Here is a 22,045-nt window from a genome sequence, read left to right as displayed (position 1 = left end):
GACTCCATTTTCTCCCCCTTGGTCCAGGAACTCCCTACCTATGTCCGTGACACCACCCACGCCCTCCACCTCCTCCAGAACTTCCAATTCCCCGGTCCCCAACACCTCATCTTTACCATGGATGTCCAGTCCCTCTACACCTGCATTCCCCATGCAGATGGCCTCAAGGCCCTCCGCTTCTTCCTGTCCCGCAGGCCCGACCAGTCCCCCTCCACTGATACCCTCATCCGCTTAGCCGAACTCGTCCTCACACTCAACAACACATGAAGGGTCTAGGCCCGAAACGTCAGCCTCTCTGCTCCTATGATGCTGCTTGGCCTGCTGTGTTCATCCAGCCCTGCACCTTGTCGTCTAGCAATCAGCCATGACCTGACTGAATGGTGGTGCCGGCTTGGGGGGGAGCTCAATGGCCTACTCCTGTTCCTATATTTCTCATGGTCTTATAGTCTAATTAATATTTCTATATATAGAGAGGAATTTTGTTGGATCATGTTGCAGATTTTTCTAAGCATCACTAAAGCTCAGGCAGGGTCAATGGCAAAAATGAAGTCACAAGAGTGAGGGCAGCAGGTTAGAGGTAAGTTGCTGTTGTTCCCAACGCAAAGTAGGCAGGAGCTCATGCTCTGTTTGAAGTTACCAAGATTGTGAAGGCTTAGGTAAAGTTGAAGACTCACAATTTTGGCTGGGCGGGAGGAAAGAGATCCTCAGGATAATCCAAAGTGAAAGCAGTTCAAGGAAAAGGCAATAGGAGCTAAGAACCATTTTGGACTAGCTCAGAAAGAATGGACTGTTTACTTAAAGGGCAGAGTGAACTACAATTCGGGAGATTTTTCAGTCTCTTCTTGTGTTTAAAAAGGGGGTCGTTGTGGTGTAGCATACGATAGACTTTAAAACAGTATTTAATCAGTCAATGATGCTTTTTGCTTGTGCATTACAGTAAAAGTCTGAGCAAAATTTCAAGTTTTATGTGATCTTATTTAAGTTCTGCTGGAGGCTCAATTTTCTTTTTCCAAGTTGGTGATTTCTCTTGGGATTGCAACTTTACCAAAATCAAGGCAAATGTATATGGTCATAAAAGTTAAGGGAAAGACATTAATGAGATATCTCAAGTGATAGAATTTATTAAATTAGAAACTGATATTTTTCCAACCAAGGGAAAGCTTACCTTGCTCGTCAGCAGGATGTGATCTCCTTCCTTAAAGCTAAGTTCATCAGAATTGTTTGCTTCGTATGCAAAAACTGCTTTGCAAAATTCTTTAACTGAAATGAAGATGCATTAAGATGAGATTGTTTATGCAATGGAATGGGTATGCTCTAAGGTTATTGAGAAGAAACTTTTAGAAGTAACTCAGTCACACAAAGTTAGTTATCTTTACTATAACCTGAACAAAGACATAGTCAGTCTCATTTTGGCTCCAGACAAGCCAAGCTGTTTCCAGGACAACTGCAAAAATAGCATCTACCAGATATGAAAAATTGTTCACTTCAGCCTTGAATAGAAAAAGCAGTACAACTCCATTCTGGCCAATTAGCTCCCCGGCTACTCTCAATCTTCAGCAAAATGTTGGAAGTTATCGGTGGCATTGCGATCATGTCTCACTTGTGTCCATTCCTTAAAGGCCATTTTGCTCTAGGCATCATTACGGATTTGGCCAAGATCGAAATAAAGCAGCAAACTCCAGACCAGAATGATTAACCTTGACATCAGGATGACATTTGATAGAGTGCAATACTAAGGAGCCTTACCAAACCCATGATCTAGAAGCACATGGTATTCCATGTGTCAGCATCCTACCAGCAGCAAGTTTCTATCCGAGTGCACACTATGCTAATTTGGAATTATTTTGCTTTCATTGTTGTTGCTTTTCAATCCTGAAACACCCTTCCAAACACTCTGGCTCTACTGATATGACAATGATTGCAAGGGTTTTCAAAGGTAGCTCACTGCCATCTTAAGGACATGGAGGGATATGCAACAAATTTACACATCTATTTATAGATGCAAAACAGGCCTTCATCCAACATCTGGAACTACTTTCATCTGCGCATCATACCTATTCTCACGGAGGTATTTTAAGGCTTCCCTTTCCTAGTTTCAATGTTCTAATATCCCAGGTATAATTTTGAAATTAGAACTGAGAAATAGATTACTGACACCAGGATCTGTGTCAACAACAAAGGCAAGAATTGTTGGGAAAGCAGACTTAACTTTTCGCGCCCAATGACCCTTCTTCATAAGAGATCTGAAGAGGGTCACTAGACTTGAAACATTCTCTCCACAGACGCTGCCAGACCCGCTAAGTTTTCCCAGCAATTTCTGTTTTATATTTCTCATTTTCAGCATCCGCAGTTCTTTGTTTGATTTTATACAGAATTGGTCATCTTCATATTATTGTGTTCTTGATATTCCTCTCTATGCCCTAAATTTTAATAGTTATACAGATATATACTTTTTATTATACACTTGATAATTAATACGGTGCAAATCATCTGCTTGAAAAGGAACACTCCCAATTATATGATGACAATTTAGTATTGTATTTCTCCATGAAAATTAGCAAAATTTTGAAATTTGTATTATGCAAAACATTTCAAATGTATCACTTCCCATTATGTTCTACCTTTTTCAGAATGGAAATACAATCATAACTAAATGGCAACATTCCGAATGAAGCACTGTGACTACTCAGCCACAAACCTTTCTCCCATGCCATTAATTTTCCCTTACTTATTGGAAATCCATTCTATATCACCCAAACTTCGAATAAGATAGTACAGTTAAAGTAAATAGTTGGGGATGGTTTCATTATCAAATTGTAATTCTCTGCACAGGAAAATCATTAACTAAAAACACAGCATTAAATATGCAGGACAATCCACTTGAAAGAAAACATGATGGGCTATATTATAGAGGAAATATTAAATGTGATCAAAAATGGCATTCAAAAGGCAGACCAGATTACTGACCAAGCACAGCAAATTAATTGGTATTATGTAGTTACTGCACTCTTTCACAACACAGAACAGGTCCAGAACGGATTAAGTGATGTTAAGGTTGACGGTTTCATGTTGTTTTGTATTATATGCACGTGGAGCCGAACATATCCAAGGCTGATTTTGTTTTCATCCCATACAAAGGCTTACTGATTTCTTTTGGAATATGACAACACCACTATATTGTATAAGGTCATTGCTGTTGAAGGGGTTAACATCAGAGGATTTATTACATTACATCACACAGACTTGGGTGGAGAATTAAGAAAGCCAGCTTCAGGTCCAAATAATCAGACATGACATCTCTGGCTCTGGCTCTGGCTCTGCTCAGGAATTATGTCAAACAAATCAAAATATCTTATACTTATTGCCTCCAACATTGACTCGACAATATTGACTCAACTCCATTTTCTCCCCCTTGGTCCAGGAACTCCCTACCTACGTCTGTGACACCACCCACGCCCTCCACCTCCTCCAAAACTTCCAATTCCCCGGTCCCCAACACCTCATCTTTACCATGGACGTCCAGTCCCTATACACCTGCATTCCCCATACAGATGGCCTAAAGGCCCTCCGCTTCTTCCTGTCCCGCAGGCCCGACCAGACCCCCTCCACTGACACCCTCATCCGCTTAGCCGAACTTGTCCTCACCCTCAACAACTTCTCTTTCAATTCCTCCCACTTCCTACAGACAAAGGGGGTGGCCATGGGTACCCGCATGGGCCCAAGCTATGCCTGCCCCTTTGTAGGTTACATGGAACAATCCCTCTTCCATACCTACACTGGCCCTAAACTCCACCTCTTCCTCCGTTACATTGATGACCGTATTGGCGCCGCCTTGTGCTCCCACGAGGAGCTCGAACAGTTCATCCACTTCACCAACACCTTCCACCCCAACCTTAAGTTCACCTGGACCATCTCTAACACCTCTCTCACCTTCCTGGACCTCTCTGTCTCCATCTTGGGCAAGCACCTAGAAACCGATATCTATTTCAAGCCCACCGACTTCCACAGCTACCTAGAATACACCTCCTCCCACCCATCTTCCTGCAAAAAGGCCATCCCCTATTCCCAATTCCTTCGCCTTCACCGCATCTGCTCCCAGGATGAGGCATTCCACTCCTGTACATCTCAGATGTCCTCGTTTTTCAAGGATCGCAACTTCCCCCCCTCAGTGGTCGAGAACGCCCTCCACCGTGTCTTCCGCATTTCCCGCAACTCATCCCTCACACCCCAAGCCCGCAATAACAACCAAAAAAGAATCCCCCTCGTCCTCACGTACCACCCCACCAACCTCCGGATCCAACGCATCATCCTCCGACACTTCCACCATCTGCAATCCGACCCCACCACCAAAGACATTTTTCCCTCCCCACCCTTATCTGCTTTCCGGAGGGACCACTCTCTCCGTGACTCCCTTGTCCGCTCCACACACCCGGCACTTTTCCCTGCAATCGCAGGAAGTGCTACACCTGCCCCCACACCCCCATCCCAGGTCCCAAGACGACTTTCCACATCAAGCAGACGTTCACCTACACATCTGCTAATGTGGTATACTGCATCCGCTGTACCCGTTGTGGCCTCCTCTACATCGGGGAAACCAAGCGGAGGCTTGGGGACCGCTTTGCAGAACACCTACGCTTGGTTCGCAATAAACAACTGCTCCTCCCAGTCGTGAACCATTTCAACTCCCCCTCCCATTCCTCAGACGACATGTCCATCCTGGGCCTCCTGCAGTGCCACAACGATGCCACCCGAAGGTTGCAGGAACAGCAACTCATATTCCGCTTGGGAACCCTGCAGCCCAATGGCATCAACGTGGATTTCACAAGCTTCAAAATCTCCCCTCCCCCTACTGCATCCCAAAACCAGCCCAGCTCGTCCCCACCTCCCTAACCTGTTCTTCCTCCCACCTATCCCCTCCTCCCACCTCAAGCCGCACCCCCATTTCCTACCTACTAACCTCATCTCGCCCCCTTGACCTCTCTGTCCTCCCTGGACTGACCTATCTCCTCCCTACCTCACCAACTACACTCACCTTTACTGGCTCCATCCCCGCCTCTTTGACCTGTCTGTTTCCTCTCCACCTATCTTCTCCTTTATCCGTCTTCTATCCGCCTCCCCCTCTCTCCCTATTTATTTCAGAATCCCCTTCCCCTCCCCCATTTCTGAAGAAGGGTCTAGGCCCGAAACGTCAGACTTCCTGCTCCTATGATGCTGCTTGGCCTGCTGTGTTCATCCAGCTCTACACCTTGTTATCTCAGATTCTCCAGCATCTGCAGTTCCTACTATCCTACCATTGGGCAATAAACATCTTGTTGCTAAGATAACTGCTTTCTCTTGTTTAGAATTACTAGTGGCTTATCCACTGTCATTGTGAAATGAACAGGTCCTCAGTAATAATTTTTTAAAAAAAATATTCATTCATTCACAGGATATAGGAGTGACAAACGAGATTGAAGAACAGAAAGAAGCGGGTGAGGAGGAGGAATGGAAAGTAGATAAAGAAGGATGGCTGGGAGCACTCCATCCCACCCGCAGACTGCTAGAAATTGGTACTGCAACATGCGACATGGTGATCAGCTGTGGAATCATCACATAAATACCTAAACATAACAACAGCAAAAAAAAATCATTGAACCCAGCATAAAAGGCTTTTAGAAAAGAAGGGCGTTTACCACTAAAAATGCTAAGGCAGTTAGCAGTTGCAAGTACTTAAAGAAAGCAGTCTTTAGAACTCATAGAAAGAACTGCAGCACAAAGGCAATAATCCAGATAAAAACTTTCACCCCAGCTAAGAGGCACAGGAATCACAGAATTGTTGTGAAGGAGGCCAGTCAGCCCATCAGGTCTATACCAGTTCTCTGACCATTTTGGCTTTGTATCAATCTCTTAGGTTTTCCCCTGTGACCCTGCAATGATGTATCTGTTTGAATAATCATGTAATGCCTTGCTGAATGCCTGAATTAAACCTGCTTCCACCACATTCCCAGGCAGTGCATTACAGACGCTGAATTCACCCACGTTTTTCTGAGACTATCAGTTGGAATAGGATTCAATGCTTCTTGAAGTTTCCTCAATCAAGTTAGACTGATTGGCCCAGATATTATAGACCTATCTTTACAAACCCTTTTTTAAGCTACAGTGCTCTCTTTAACCAATAAAAAAGCATACCTCCATTTTTTTTCATTTTCTATCTATTCTGAACGTCTCCCAACCAGAAATATTGATCATCCAGACCAACCCTTCTTGAGTTAGGTTTCCATGACAGCCACAGCATCATAATCCCATAAGGCACTCCATACCTCTATCTCCACACTCTTATTAACATAGTCTGTATATTCACATACATGTAGCTTAACTCTGATTAAAGACTTCATTACTTTCTCTCTCACTCTGATTCCATCTATTAACTTACATTCTCTAGTCTAGTGTTAATTGCTTTTCCCAGTATTTCATGCACCCTAGTAGTACTCTCCAATATTCCATCGGTTCCCAAACCCCTGCTGAGTTAGTTTAAATATTTAAATTGCACAAGTAAAATGCTACACAAGGATCTGAATTCTAACTCTGTTCGGATGCAATCTGTTTGACTTGTACAGGACCCGAAGCCAGCCACAATATTCCATAAATTTGAAGCTCTCCATCTTGCACCACATTTCTAACCACTCATTCATCAGATCTATCTTCCTATTTTAGTATTCATTTGCATGTGGCACTGGGAGTAATTTGGAAATTATTACTGCTTGCTAATTTTTGACCTCTCTCTCAAAAGTCTGGTTGCAGGACCACATGTTCTTCCAAACTACACCATTGGTTTCAATGTTGACAATGACCTCTGGCTGTCACCTATCACTGAAACAATATACTGCAGCTGTTCTGTCACATCAATGATCCCAGCACTAGGGAGGAAAGCACGCCAACCTGGAGTCATATAAAAGGTCTCAGGAATGCCGGTTTCCAAAGTAAAGGACTCCGTGTCACAATTTCTCTGACACTCATTATCTCTCTCCCCACCGCCCCTTTACAGTCGGGCCACATAGTGCCAGGGACTTGAATCTTGCTCCACTGCGTCTAAGAACCACAGCCCTTGTCAGTAACCTGAAACCCGGTTAGCGAGCAGGACCTCGGGGGATTCCTATACTATCCATAGTCTGTGGGGCTAGTAAAAGAGTTTAAAAAAGTTTAGACACAACTGAGCAGTTCCTCAGATCTCAAGAAGGATCTGCCTGGGGAGTCCAAATTGAAGGGTTGGCTGAGCAACAACTGTTTCAGAGCTTTGGGAAGAAATGTTAAAGGTCCCTTTAGGCAAGATTCCAATCTGGTAAGGAAAGAAGGTAAAAGAGGACCATTTATCATTTAAGTGTATCATGCCATAGTAAGCACACTCTGTGAGGCACAGCTACAGTAACAAAGTTAAGGGCTATTAATGTAACTTGTACTGAGACCACCGAATTGGGAACACAAAAATGTTTTTAAAAATAGCAGTAGGCCACTCAAACCCTCATGCCTGCCCTGCCATTCAACAAGAACATGGCTTATCAGACCTGGGTTCACCTCTTTATTGCAGATCATGACCCTCAACACCCCAATATTTCAAAAATCTATCTACCTCCTCTTCAAATACTTTCAGTGATCTAGCACCCACAACTCTCAGGTACAGAATTCTAATCATTCATTACCCTCCGGGAGAAGAAATTCCTTCAGACCTGTGTTAAAATAGTGTCAACTTATTCTGCAACTATGTCCCTTATTTCAAGGTTCATCCACTGGTACAAACATCTCAATATCTATCCTGTCAGGCCCCTTCTAAAACTTTATATTTCAATAAGATCATCCCTCATCCTTCTAAATTCTAATAAGTTTAGCCATTCTTTATAAATCAACCCCTCCATCTCAGGAATCAGCCTAGTGAATCTCTTTTGAGCTCCCTCCAATGCCAGTACATTCTTCCTTAAATATGGGGATGAAAACTGTACACAATATGCCAGGTACATCCTCATCAACACACTCTAACAAGACACCCCTACTTTAAAACTCCAATCCCCTAGCAATAAAGACTAAAAATCCAATTTGCCGCCTTTATTACTTGCAGCATTTGTATGCTAACTTTGTGTTTCATGCTCAAGGACACCCAGACCGCACTGCACTGCGCTTTTTTTTTGGAGTGTTTTCCAAGTTAATTAAATGTCTGCATTTTGATTCTTCCTAAGTGCATGGCCTCATACTTTCTTGCATTTAAACTCCATTTGCCAAGTTTTTGCCCATTCACTCAACCTATATCCCATTGCAGATTCCTTATGTCCTCATCACAACACTGTCTCCCATATTTGTACGATCAGCCAATTTAGATACAAACAGTCCCCGGATTGCAAACATGCTCCATTCTGGAGTCCATTTGCAAGTCGATTTGTATGTAAATTAGAACACAATGCATAATGATTTAAAGAAGCATCATAAGTACAGGATATGTTCGTATGTTGGAGCTTTAAAATTACACCCCTGTAGCAGACTGTGTTTGTAACATTACACTCTGCCTTGTCCTCCAGGTCATTAATATAGATGGTAAATAGTTGAGGACCAAGGAACAATCCTTGCAATACTCCACAAGTTATATCTTTCCAATCTGAAAAATACTTATTAATCCCGACTCTGTCCTCTGTTTATCAATCCTCAATACATGCTTATACATCGTTCCCAATACTGTGAGCTTCAATCTTGTGCCATAATCATTTTTGTGGTATCAAATGCCTTCTGGAAATACAAACACACACACACTTGATCTATCTGATTCTCCTTTATCAACTCTGTTTGTTACATCTCCAAAGAACTCTAGCAAATTAGTCAAACATAATTTCCCCTTCATTAAACATGTTCAGTTGGTTTGATTACATTAAGCTTTTTTAAATGTCCTATTTCTTCCAGAATAATGGACTTTTAACATTTTCAGACGGCCTCTAGTCTCCTGTTCAGTTTCTCTCCACTCGAGCAGGGATGCCCCATTAGCACTTTTCCCCAATCGTCTGGAACCCTCCCAGAATTCAATGAGCTCTGGAGTAAATTCAAACAATGCCTCCACCAGCTCTACAGGAACGTCCTTTAAAATCTTTGGATGCAGGACATCAGATCTTGGTGATTTATCTACTTTCAGTCCCATTAAGTTTGTAAAATACTTTGTTAGCACAATAGAGATATTACAAGATCTTTCCTCCCATTTGTAATTTAATTGTCTATTATTTTTGGGATATTTATAGTCACCTCCACCCATAAACATCAATGCAAAATACTGATTTAAATTGTCTATCTGCTCCCATTAGTTCCTCAGTTGCATCCTCTAAGGATTCCAAGCTTACTTTTGCTACTCTCTTACATGCCTATGTAAGTTATTGCTGTTTGCTTAAAATTTCTTGCCAATTTACTTGCATAATTAATTTTGTCTTTCCTTTCTCGCATTTTAGTCAGTCACTGCTGGTTCCTAAACAAATTCACTGCCCTCTGGCCAATAATTCCTCTTGTTGCTTTGAATGCCTTAGTTTTTGATTGGATACACTCCTTGACTGTCTTTGTTAACCATGTGTGGTTTACCCCTTCTCATCAGCTCCTTCTTTCTGACCAGAATAAGTTTTGCTGAACGCAATGAAATAATAAATGTCTGCTGCTGCTCATTTACTGACTTTCCCCTTAGCTTATTCTCTCAGCCCACGTTAGACACTTGCTTCATAGCAGTGTAATTGCACTGATTTAAAGTGAAAAAACTGTTTTGAGATCTGAGTTTCTCTTCCTCGAACTGAACTTGAAATTTTATCATTTTGTCATTGCTATCCCCAGAGGTATTGCTGTTTAACAGAATTTGAAGCTTAAAAGCAAAAACACTATGGTGTTACCAAAACCCAAAATTTCAAGCTTAGAAGGAAAGAATATCATGGTGCTAAAATAGTTTTGAACGTATTGCAAAGTTGGGTACAGTACTTGTAGACTGGGAGGCAGGAAATTAGAATCTGGTGTTTGTAATATGCTATGGGGAAAGCATTGCATGGTCCCTTTAAAAGATTATATGCTTTTTCTGTGCTCAGAAATGTAAAATGGATGTCTATAAGCAGTAGCTTGAAAGTTTGCAAGTACACAGAGAGCACCTGAATTGAAACATTTGTATCGAAAGACCATACAATTAGCAGGCCAAGCAGCATGACAATAGGCTTTTGAATTTCGTCAATTTGAACCTGGCACATAGATACCAAAAACCTATTAAAGTTAAGTCTGATGGTTTTGACAACATAGGACCAATCCTATTGTAAGAAGTATTAATATGTCATCAAGGGTATAAAAAGAAGGGAGAATCGCTGCCCCTCCTCCATGTCTTAGAGAAAGCGCCATCTAAATAACAACAGTACCAATGGCACAACTAGTTAATATTCCTGAACAAAGGATCGACGGAGAAGGCATTCTTGATGGATGAATCAACGGAGAAGACACAGAACGTTCTGGAAGACACGTAACCTAGCTGTAATTTCGAGAGACTAAATTCTTTTTTAAAAATATAGGTGGGACTTGTGTTAATTAGAATAGCACACAATTGGAATCTTGATTTATTCGGGAATAGTTAGTAGTTAGGAGGGATTTATTCTGCTTGCTAATAGTTTAGTTAATTTGTTTGCTTGTTAGAGTTAGAGAAATAAATTGTTACTAGTTGATTTTAAAGGAAATGTCAGGGATTTTTCTTTAAACCACTAGAAGCTGTGGAAAGACGGGTTACACCACTTTTCACACTCCTTTTACAGATTATAGGGCGAGATGCTCCTCTTTGGGTGTTTTGGTTTTAGTTCTCCGGGAGAGCGGGGGAGGAAGGGAGGGGGGTGGTGGTGGGTCAACCTTCACTTTATAACAAAAGCAGAAGTTGCTTCCTAGCAAGAGAACTAAAACAGCATTGAGATACCTGAAAAACAATAAATGAAGAGCAAGTCAACAAGTTTAAGTGAAGAGTTTATATCCTTCAACATAGACAAGTCAGGCAGGCTCTCAATGCATCAAAAGTCTTATACTGGAAACAGCTTTGGGAAGAAGAAAAATTGAATGTTCTTGTGCCACGTATCAACCTTAGGTGATTGCACTGCACACTCAACTGTTATGATCTGATCAGTTTGATCATCACGATTGACCATGGTTTTTCATCATACCGTCTATATCTCGATCTTGTTTAAAGAGAGATACTATGAAACTAGATGCTTCCTCCAGAGGGTAGCTAACATTGACATCAAAGCAGAATGAAGTTTTTTTGGGTCCATTGCATAAAAGCTTCAAAAATCCATGATTTATTGACATTATTTTGAAGTAATCCTTGTTCTTAATATTAATAATACTCTGTCTTTAGTTACACTAGTTCCCATGCCCTTCTGATATTTCTCTTGAGTTTGTGAAACACGTGATCCATTCAGCTGCCAGGGGAAGAGATGATGAAATATAATTAACTTGTAAAAATAAATTAGTTGGAAACAAAATTAACATTTTTATAGTAGCTGAGGTAATGGAACTTCCCACGGTGCTTTACATGACCATTATTAAAAAGTACGATGCTGAGGCAAACAAGGAGTAATTAGGTCAGATGACAAAGAGGTAGATTTTAATTAAAGTGAGGTGGAGATGTATGGAGAGCACTCCAGAGTTTGAAGCCTCGGTAATTGAAGGTGTGGCCAACAATTAAAATTGGAAAAGGCACAAGAGGCCAGATTGGAGGAGTTATGGAGCTGAAGATTACAGAAATAGGCCTTGGTGAGTGGGATTGAAAACAAGGAAACAACTTGTAAATAACTTGTTCTATTAGGGTTTCTGAAATATACCTTTGTGTTTATTTTCTGGTTCGTGTTTCATAGCCTCAGCATTACTGGTTGGAGTTACTTGCTGTAAAAGTACATAAAATAGCATGGAATTAGTGAACATACAAAGTTAAAGCATCTATAATTGCATTGCACCAATTATTCTGTGAGTATCTCAAAGATCGCACATCGCATGAAGCAATTCTTGCTGACTCTGTAAATATTGTTTTAGAATTGATCAAATAGAATTATTTTGATTTTATTTACTTACTGATTTTATTTATTTACCTCCTCTGGTACCATGCAAGGACAACATTTAATCAATTTCTAATCATGTCATGTCAGCAACTGAACATATCTGACTCTGCCTGCTTATAGAGTGATGGAGAACTTCCGCTAATAAAGACAGACTTGCCTAGAGATAGTGGTTCTCCTGTTGAATGGACATCACAAAGCATTACAGGCAGTCAAGTACTTCTGAAGTGCAATCAATGTTGTAATGGGAGAAATGGGACAGCCACTTTATGCACGGCAAACTGCCGTGAACAGCAATGACCAGCAAATTCCATTTTTTCTCCTGAGATTGTGATCAAATGATAAATACTGGTCAGGTTGCCTGGGACAACTCTCTTCTTTTCAAAACCGTGACTTGGGATCTCATACATCCATAGGAACAGGGTGATTAAATCAAGACTGCAATCTCTAATCCAAAAGATGACACCTCTGACAATGTCACGGTGTCAGCACTGTCTGTGTAGATTTTTGTGCTCAAACCCTGAAGCGAGAACCCCAAGATTCAAAGTGTTACCAGCAATCAACAGTAATCAAGACACTTGGAGCTGCACAGGACTTGTTAATAACAACAACAGAGTAAATCGAAGCAAGAATAGACCATTTGTTCCCTACTCCCCATCCAATACAATCATGGCTGATTCTCCACTTTGTTGCAACTCCACATATCCCACTTGTCAAACAAGCAGCACTTGTTTGAAATATAGCCTTAAATCTATCCTAACGAAGAGCCTTCAGACTCAAACATTAATTCTTGTTTCTCTCAACAGATACTGCCAGAGTCTCTCCAGCATTTTCTGTTTATATTTCAGACTTCCAGAATCCACAGCATTTTACTTTTATTAACCTTAAACCTTGGTCACCTTGATGGGTGCGTTGAAGCATTTTCCCTACTATCAGCCTAATCCAACCCATCACCATGCAGTTCTCCACAAACAGGATATTGCCAAAAAGGTGAAAGCTATTGAACACAGACAACAGATAGAAAATGTTTGTGGTCCCATTAATATTTTTTCTTTCCTCTTGTGAGTTCTCGCATAACAGAGAAAGAGGTTAGTGACAGCACAGGAGTTTGGCAATCTCCAGTGAGATTAGTCACAAGAAGTCCCCAGACAGACCTCCCAGCTGTATTTCCATTCCTCCACTTATTTGGCACATGACATATAAGCACCATACATAATGAGGCAGTCACACAAACTGTACATCCCAGTATGACAACGACACTGGCAACTAAGAGAAGGAAATATTTACTTCCTTACAATTTTTAGGCTCCCAGAACATCAAGTTTCACACATTACTTAAGAAATGTAACAACTGTTACAGCACAAGTAAACAAGGCAGCAAATTTGGAAGCAATCAGCCAGGTGACATATCAATTTGCATTTGTACAGAGTGTCTTCTACATTGTAAAGCATCCCAAAGTGATTCACTGGGGCAATATTTTCAAACAGCTAACTAGATAATTGGACATGTAATCAGAAGCTTAGTGTGAATGCCAAATTTTATGGAGGAGAGGTGGTGAGGTTAGGTAGATAAATTTCACAACTTAGGCTGCAGACTCAAAGGCACTGCCATGAATATTGAGCTGAAGGGCTCATTGTCCGTCTGAGGGATACTTAGACTGAATGAGAGGCGCCAAATGACGACATCTGGGAATTCAGTTCAAGTGGCCATGGTCCACATTGACACCAATAAAATGGTTAGAACCTAGAAAGAGCTGCACTGCGAGTATGAAAAGTTAAGAGCTAACTGAAAAGAGGAGAATCTCAAAAGCTAGTTATCTCTCAATTAATACTTGAGCCACATGCTCATTGACACAGGGTGAATAGGTTTAGAGAGATGAATGTTTGACTCCAAGACTGGTTGGGAGAAATATGCTCTGCTTCATAGGGCATTGGCCTCAGTAATGGGGAAACTTGGATATCAAGGAACTGAATGTTGGTCCTTGGTGTGAATTTTTCTAAGTAGGGACTGTCTATACCCAAAACGTCCTGGAGTAGGGTTCTTGTGAGCTGCATAACTAGGGAACTAGAGAGGGCTTTAAACTAAACAAGGGGATGAGGATCAAGATTGGGTAAATGTAGTCAAGGCAGGACAGAAAATATTAAGATCTAAAATGAAGGTTCCATCTGGCAGCAAGGAACAGAGAAAGAAAAAAAAGCTAAGAATATACCAGCAATCTGGATTAGATGCTTAAAGAGATAATTTAAGAAAAACAAAAGCTCTTAACTAAACTTGCTTGTGTTCAGGACCAAGTAAATGAATTGATAGCACGCAATGAAGTGACGTAGTGAGATTTGGCTACAGGATGAGGAAAACTAGGTTCTGGAAATTGAGAAGCACATCATATTCAAGTAGAATATCTGTATGTGGCCTTGGATCAGGAGGTAAAATCAGTTTGGATGGAAATGAGTAATAGTTGGAAGAGTTGTCACACAGGGAGTGACCTCCCGGCCTCAGACAGTAACCACAATGTAGGGCAATGTATACAAGAAAATATATTCCGTGCTCATGGTGAAGAGATGGCAATAAATCAGGGTAATTTTCACACACCTATAAACTGGAAAAATCAGATTTGCAATGGTAGCCTGGATGAGGATTTTATGGAATGCTTCCAAGATAGTTTTTTGGAGCAGCACATTCTAGAAGCAGACGGACTGATTTAGACTTCATGAGACTTGACATTTTGCAATGTGACAGAATTAATAAATGACGTCAGAGCAAAGGTATCCCTATGAAGCAGCAAACATAACACAATTGAATCTTACATCCAATTTGAAAGGGAGAAGATTGGATGTAAAACAGGTATTTAAAACCCGAATAAAATGCAAATGTGGACATGAAAGCTGAGCTAGTTGAGGTGAACTGGGATACTACATGGAGATACATCCATACAGAAGTAGTGGCAGACATTTAAAGGGATATTACAGAATACTTGAATAATGACAATCTTACTGGAAAGAAAAATTTCAAGGGGAGGGCCAATGATCCATGGTTAACTAAAGTAGTTAAGGAGATCATTAAACTTGAGAAAAAACACAATTACACAAAGATAAATGTTGAAATACAAAGAATGGCAGAGTATGTCTAAAAATCAATGAATGAATCAGGTCAAATAAATTAGAGCTTGAGGGGAAAAGAGCTAGAATTCAAGAATAGATTGCAACAGTAATGTAGAGAAATTGAATGTCGGTCCTCGAGACGATGTGGCTAATGAAGTAGTAGATGCATTGGTGTTAATTTTCGAAAATACTTTTAGATCAGTAAAGGTTCCGTCAGCCCAGAATGACAGCAAATCTATTCAAAAAGGGTGGAAGGCAGCAAATAAACTATAGCCTAGCCTGACATCAATCACGGAGAAAGTTTTCGAATTAATCAATCAAGGAGGCTGTAACTGTTACTCAGAATAACTCAAGGCAATCAAAAAGAGACTGCATAGTTTTGTCAAGGAGAAATCAAATTTGAAGGAATGTGGATCAAAAGGGAGCCTGTTGATGTACTGTACTTGAATCTTTAGAAGGCGATTAATGAGGTACTACATCAAAGAAAATTGCAAAGTAGGAGCTCATGATCTAGGATTAATACACCAGCTTTAATAGAGCATTGCTGGCTGGCAGAAAACAGAATATGCACAAACGGGTCCATTTCCGATTGCAAGAACATGACAAGTGCCTAACACAGCGGTGTCGGGTATGCTAACATTTTCGAAAAAAGCCAATTACTTTGATGAGGCAAATAAGACATGATGACGACGACATTTGCAAATGACCCAAGTTTAGTTGGGAAAGGACATTGTGAAGATCATGTGACAAGGATGCAGATGGCTACGGATAGGTCAAATGAGAAGGCAGAAATCTGGCATGTAGAGTATAATGCGGGAAAATGTGAAGTTGCTCGCTCAGCAGGAAGACCAAAAAAGCCAAAGTATTATTAAAATGGAGAATGACACGGAAGTGCAAAGTGCAGTGCGATTTTAGGCTTCTCGTACACGGTCACAAATGTTAGTATGCAGATACAGCAAGTATTTAGGGTGGCTACTGAGATGCTGTCTATTAGTGTAAGAGGAAATTAACATAAAAGCAGGCATATAATGCTTTAGTTATATAGGAAATGGTTTAACGCTGCTGTTTTCGATTTAAGGAAGAATGCATTGCAGGTGGTTTACTACATCGATATATAAGCAGAAAATGCTGTAAGAGCTCTAAGTCTTGCAGCATCTGTGCAGAGAGAAACAGAGTTCACATTTTGAGTCAAATTTGCCTCTCCAGAACATTCATTTTTTCTCTCTCCACAGATGCAACCAGACCTGTTGAGTTTTTCCACCACATATTGTTTTTATTTCAGATCTTAGTATTTTGCTTTTACTTGAGTAAACTGATACCTGGAATGAAAAGGCTGCTTTAGGAGTATGGGCTGGACAGGCTGGGCCTGTTTTCACTTGAATTCTGAAGAGTGAGAGGTAACATGACTGGAATTTATACAATCCTAAATTGTCCTGACATACATCATTGAGGCACAGTGTCTTAAAAGGGAGTGGAGACATTGATATTTTAACAGTTGAGATGGACAGTTTCCTGTTCAGGAAGGGTATCAAAGGTTATCGGGGTTAAATGGCCTACTTTGGCTCACAATTCACACATTTGTAAAAGGCAAGCCAAGATTTTCAATGCACAGTTTTCATAATATAGTTGGGATAGAAATTCGGTTAATCTGTGCTGTATTGTTGAATAACAAATAAATGTTGGTTACAACTCTGGGAGTATTTAATGCCTTGTGTCAATTCTTACCGGAAGGTCAAAACAGACATTGGGACCTCTTATCTGAAGGGCACTTCTGATCATTTAGTACTCCTCTACCAGCCAAACTACAAACTCAAACCCTGGAATAAAGCTCAAATGTACAATCCAGCGGGAGGAGAGTGCACCATCAAACCAAGCTGACATGCATTTAGGCCACTGTGATATCATCTTGCTAAATCTAATGACAATCTCATTACCAGGAGTTTAATTAGTTAACAGATCAATGCAATCAGAATTCAAATTATTTTCCAAAAAATATTAACTTTAGTATTGATGAAGTTCAGTAGTTGTATGTCTAAGCATTTCTCATTTAAAGCAAAACTTGATACTTCATGTCACACAAATCAACTGTTGTGGACAATACCTCTTCAGTAATACACAGCCTACCTTCTCTGACTTTTTATCCTCCAAGTCAGAATTGGATAACCTTGATTTTAATTTTACAGATCCTTCTTTAAATATGTCTCCAAACCCCACACCACGGATTTTCTTTGGTTGGGCAGTTGTTCCAGTTCCTGGACTCTCATTCCCTGTGAATTCTGTCGGCGATGTTGGTGATGTAGGTCCCAGTCCAATTAAATCCTTGACCGGCACATCTGTTAGAGCAAAACAATGTGCTTCAATGTGGAAAATAATTATTTTTACTCATATAACCCATCCATCTTTAAAACAGCATAAACAAATTAATTGTCAGCTAACCAATTCAGAATAGGTCTAGAAGGATTAGATTTACATTTATACACAAATCTATTTTAAGAGGCTCTTCAACCTCAGACACCATTCACACAACAGGATTAAGCAGAGATGATACGTGCAAATATTGGCATCTCTCAAACTCTTTGCAAAACCTTTCTTTCTTTGCCTATGTGACTTTTAACATCGGCACCACACAATACAAGCTGTACGTCAAAACCAGGCCAACAATGCATCTTGACCACAATCAGTCACAATACAATGCAAAACTGGAACAACCTTGAACAAGAGATTGGCGCAATTAAAACGGGTGAGCACAAACTGGCCCATGAAGGACTTTGCAGTGTGAAAAAAACAAAAGGTAACCTTGCAAGCTCGGTTGTGAACATTGCAGTGAAAATAACAGAGTGATGATTACAGGAAAATAAGTAGATGTCAAGACTAGTTATTTGGGCTAGTCTTTCAAACACTTAAGTTCCAGGATAGTGATTCTTCAAAAGATGAGGATCACTCCACCTGTACTTCTTACATTTGCACCCAAACCAACATTCTCTTGCTATCTAAGGAAGTAATAAGAAATTTATCAACTCTGGAAAGAATGGTTCGGATTATCTGTTGATCACACAGTCATTATTCCAATGGAGTTGGGAGTTGTGCATCATAACAGATTCAGAAGTGCTTGCAATGAAGTTAAGTGAGAGAGCTACTCAAGGAAAAGTTAGACAATTAACTACACAGTACAACACCTGAGCAACCTTTCTTTGATGGGGCAACCACTTGCTAGGCTAGCATTTACTGCTGACCTCTAATTGCCCAGAGGGCAGTTAATAGTCAACCACATTGCAGTGGGTCTGGAGTCACAGGCCAGATAAGGATGGCACCTTTCCTTTCATGAGGTACTCGAGTGAACCAGAAATGGTTTCACGTTCACCATTAGACTCTAAATTTATGGAATTCAAATACCACCATCTGCATAGGTGGAATTCAAACCCAGGTCCCCAGCACATTACCTTGCACTCTAGCTTCATAAGTCCAGCAATAATATGACGAGGCCATTGCTTCCCCGTTTAATACACTCTATACTTAATTCACACCACCCAACCCCATCCCGCTTACATCCCCCAGATCCGAATGTGACCAGACTTCCCCCACCTAACAAGGCCCCATCCACACCACAACCAAACTCCACCCGCCAGAGCCATCCGAACCATTGAACTGGCACCAGCGCAACCTCCACTGCAATGCCAGAACCCTCCAGACATGTTTTCTACCATCTACCCTGACCTCTCCTAAACACTGGATCACTTACCTGACTTCGTTGCCATTTTGCACTCTAGCCCCTATCCATCTGACACCTTTCCCCTGGAACCCTGACCCCCAACTTAACATTTGACAACTGCTGTCAAAGGCTAAATGCAAAATGGTGGACAGGTCCTTCACATGTCAGAATACAGCAGCTGACTGCAGTGAAAAGGGGACATGGTTTGCCTTCTTCTGACAGTTGTGTTGGACTCCACAAGTCTTAAAAAGCCCTGAGCAGAACGTACCCAGTTCTGAGAGGATAAACCCAGATAAAGAAATTAATAAATTATTTACTGCCAGCCAATCACTTTACAGCATCTTTATTTAATATGGACAGTTTTATAGTCAACAATCAGCCAGTTAGCACTCCTCATCTTGATTAAAATTAAGAAGCAATGACATATCTGCCAGCGTCCTTGGGGTCAAAGGAATCCAAGAATGATTGTGGCTCAGATTTTCTGATGGGTATATAGCCATTGAAGCAGCATTGATTGGAGTTGCCTGACAGAACCTTGTCCTGTGGAGCATTGGAGGCTGAGGGATGACATTATGGAGGTTTATAAAATCATGAGGGGCATGGATACGGTAAATAGTCAAGGTCTTTTCCCCTGGGTCGGGGTGTCCAAGATAAGACAGGACATAGGTTTAAGATGAGGGGGGAAAGGGGCCACATTTTCTATGCAGTAGGTGGCGCGCATATGGAATGAGCTGCCAGTCAAAGTGGAGGAGGCCAGTACAACCACAACATTTAAAAGGCATCTGGATGGGTACACGAATAGGAAGGGTTTAGAGGAATATGGGCCAAATGCTGGCAGATGGGACTAGATTAATTTAGGATATCTGGCCGGCATGGATGAGGTGGACCCAACGGGCCGTTTCCACGCTGTACATCTCTGTGACTCTTTAACTCATTCTGTGGTAACTATTTGCCATCTGGAACGCTCTGTCAAAGTCCTCAACTCTGAGCTAAAGGCAGAATTTTCAGAGGATTCTGACTCACTCAAGCTTATACATCAAAAGATGGAAGAATAATTCCTCAAACTTTCTCCTACTCCTGGGTAATTATTAAACTGACCCCACTTGTACCCCACTCTGACAGGACCCCTGACACCATGGACTTAAACCCAGGTGTCCTGCATCTGTTTCCACCAGAAATGAATTCTTTCAACCTTCATGTTTCCCAGGCTATTCAGGGAAATATGGCAGGGTGGGCTGTAGGCTGGGAACATCCACTTGATTTTACCCTACTATTGAAAAGAATAGAAACAGAACAGCCAGAGAACAATGACAGTCGGATTTACCCAAGCAATAGATATGAAAATCCATCCCAACATCTTGAATAGAACAGTTCTTTATGCTGCGTAAGTATTATGATACCTCAGCATTTTAACAAAAAGACTTGAATTTACAGAGTAAATGATTGAGACACAGGAATGCCACCAGATGAGTCACTTAACATACTACAATTTACTCTGCACATATGAAATAGTTTGCTTCACAGTCACCTCCGAGTTGGTTCTCAATAACTATGGTGGTTTGTAAAAAAAAAGTTTGTCGCTACCTGGTTCAGTTGAGATTTCACTGGAGTCTCCATCATCCGTCTGATCAATCAACTCCTTCACAAAATTGGATGGAAACAACCCAATTTTCTCATTCAGGATTCCCCTCCACCAACCTTCCTCAACCTGTAGGAAATTCAACTCATTAAAGTCCAAAAACAGAAGGACAACCAAGTATAAATAACACAAAAGTCTGCACTGTTAACATGATTATTTTGTAACCCAATGAGCTAGTGCATTGTGCCCACTAGATGGCATAATTGACTGCAATTGATATACTGAACCAGATATTTCAATGACATGATACTCGTTGCAGCAACATACAATTGGAATTGCATGTCATGAATTCCATGGGGTCCTGACAAGTTTGACTCCAAGGAAGTTGCCTGGGAAACTGCATTCACCTGCTTCTGGAATCATCGGAAAAAGTCAGAGATTTTAAGAGGTATCTGACTCTCTTAAGCTTTTAGTTATTTAGGAAACGTTAGAGGATTAAAAATCAACTCTAACTTCTGGTTACTACTAAACTGAAACCTGACTGACCACCCAATATCCACCAACTACAATAACCAAAAGCTGGACCCAACACCATCCCTCCAAACTGCCACAGCAGAGCTGACACATTCCTGACCAGACACTGCAAAAAACTGGAGACGACCTGACTACCTCCAAACCGGACCCAAATCTCTCAATCTACCCAGAGTATTTATCCACTAACTGAGCTCCCTACCCCTCACTTAGCTTTCAGGCTTCCCCAGACAGGTGTCTGCTACAGAATACAACATCACAGGAACAGGAATAGGCCATTCAGCCCTGAGGGACTTTACACCATTCAGTGAGATCATGGCTGAACTTTGGCCTAACTGCACACACCTGCCTTTGGCCCACATCCCTTAATACCTTTGCTTAAAAGTTTATCTCAAATTTAAAATTATAAACTGATCCAGTATCCACCGCCATTTCTGAAAGTTTCAAATATCTATCACGTTTTGATGCAGAAGTGCCTCCTAACAGCTTTCCTGTATGGTCTGGCCCTAACATTTGGACGATGCTCCTTAGTTCTAGGATTCCCAGCCAGTGAAAATAGTTTGTCTTTCTCTACCCTGTCTTTTCCTGTTATTATCTGAAGACTTTGATCAGATCACCCCTTAACCTTCTAAATTATAGAGAAAACAGGACTGGTTTACATAATTTCTCCTTAACCCCTGAAGTCCAGGTATCATTCTTGTAAACCTATGTTGTGTACTCCCTCCAAGGCCAATAAATCCTTCCTGAGGTATGGTGCCTAGATCCATTCACTATACTCTAAATGGGCTCTAACCAGGGTTTTGTCTAATTGCAGCATAACTTCCACATCCTTTTACTCCAGTCCTCTAGATGTAAAGGCCAGCATTCCATTAGCTTTCTTGATTATTTTCTGTACATATTTGTAACATTTTAAAGATCATGCACCTGAACGCAATACTCTCTTTGGACATCCACTGTATTTAACTTCATACCATCAAAATATCCAGATCTCTCCTTTTTTGGTCCAAAAATGGATAACCTCACACTGGCTTACATTGAAATCTATCTCCCACTGTTTCCTTATTCGCTT

At 41.0% G+C, this 22,045-nt stretch overlaps 1 protein-coding gene across 8 annotated transcripts in view; it reads right to left on the bottom strand.

The window, feature by feature from the left end:
- LOC109915467 (CD2-associated protein) overlaps positions 1-22,045 on the bottom strand; it is a 217,532-nt gene that overhangs the window by 60,906 nt on the left and 134,581 nt on the right. For 7 of the 8 annotated variants that reach the window (XM_048597334.1, XM_048597336.1, XM_048597339.1 and 4 more), the window contains 4 exons: positions 20,451-20,574; positions 17,282-17,490; positions 11,829-11,889; positions 1,166-1,260 (listed from right to left, as the gene is read on the bottom strand). In XM_048597334.1, coding sequence (XP_048453291.1) covers positions 1,166-1,260; positions 11,829-11,889; positions 17,282-17,490; positions 20,451-20,574 — 489 coding nt within the window. The remainder of the gene's footprint in view (positions 1-1,165; positions 1,261-11,828; positions 11,890-17,281; positions 17,491-20,450; positions 20,575-22,045) is intronic. The other variant, XM_048597341.1, reaches the window with a different exon arrangement.

This window comes from Rhincodon typus, chromosome 5 (genome assembly GCF_021869965.1).
Source record: "Rhincodon typus isolate 14 chromosome 5, sRhiTyp1.1, whole genome shotgun sequence".
Classification (NCBI taxonomy): Eukaryota; Metazoa; Chordata; class Chondrichthyes; order Orectolobiformes; family Rhincodontidae; genus Rhincodon; species Rhincodon typus.
The sequence above is the reverse complement of the archived record's forward strand: the minus strand, read 5'-3'. Positions and strand labels throughout refer to the sequence as shown.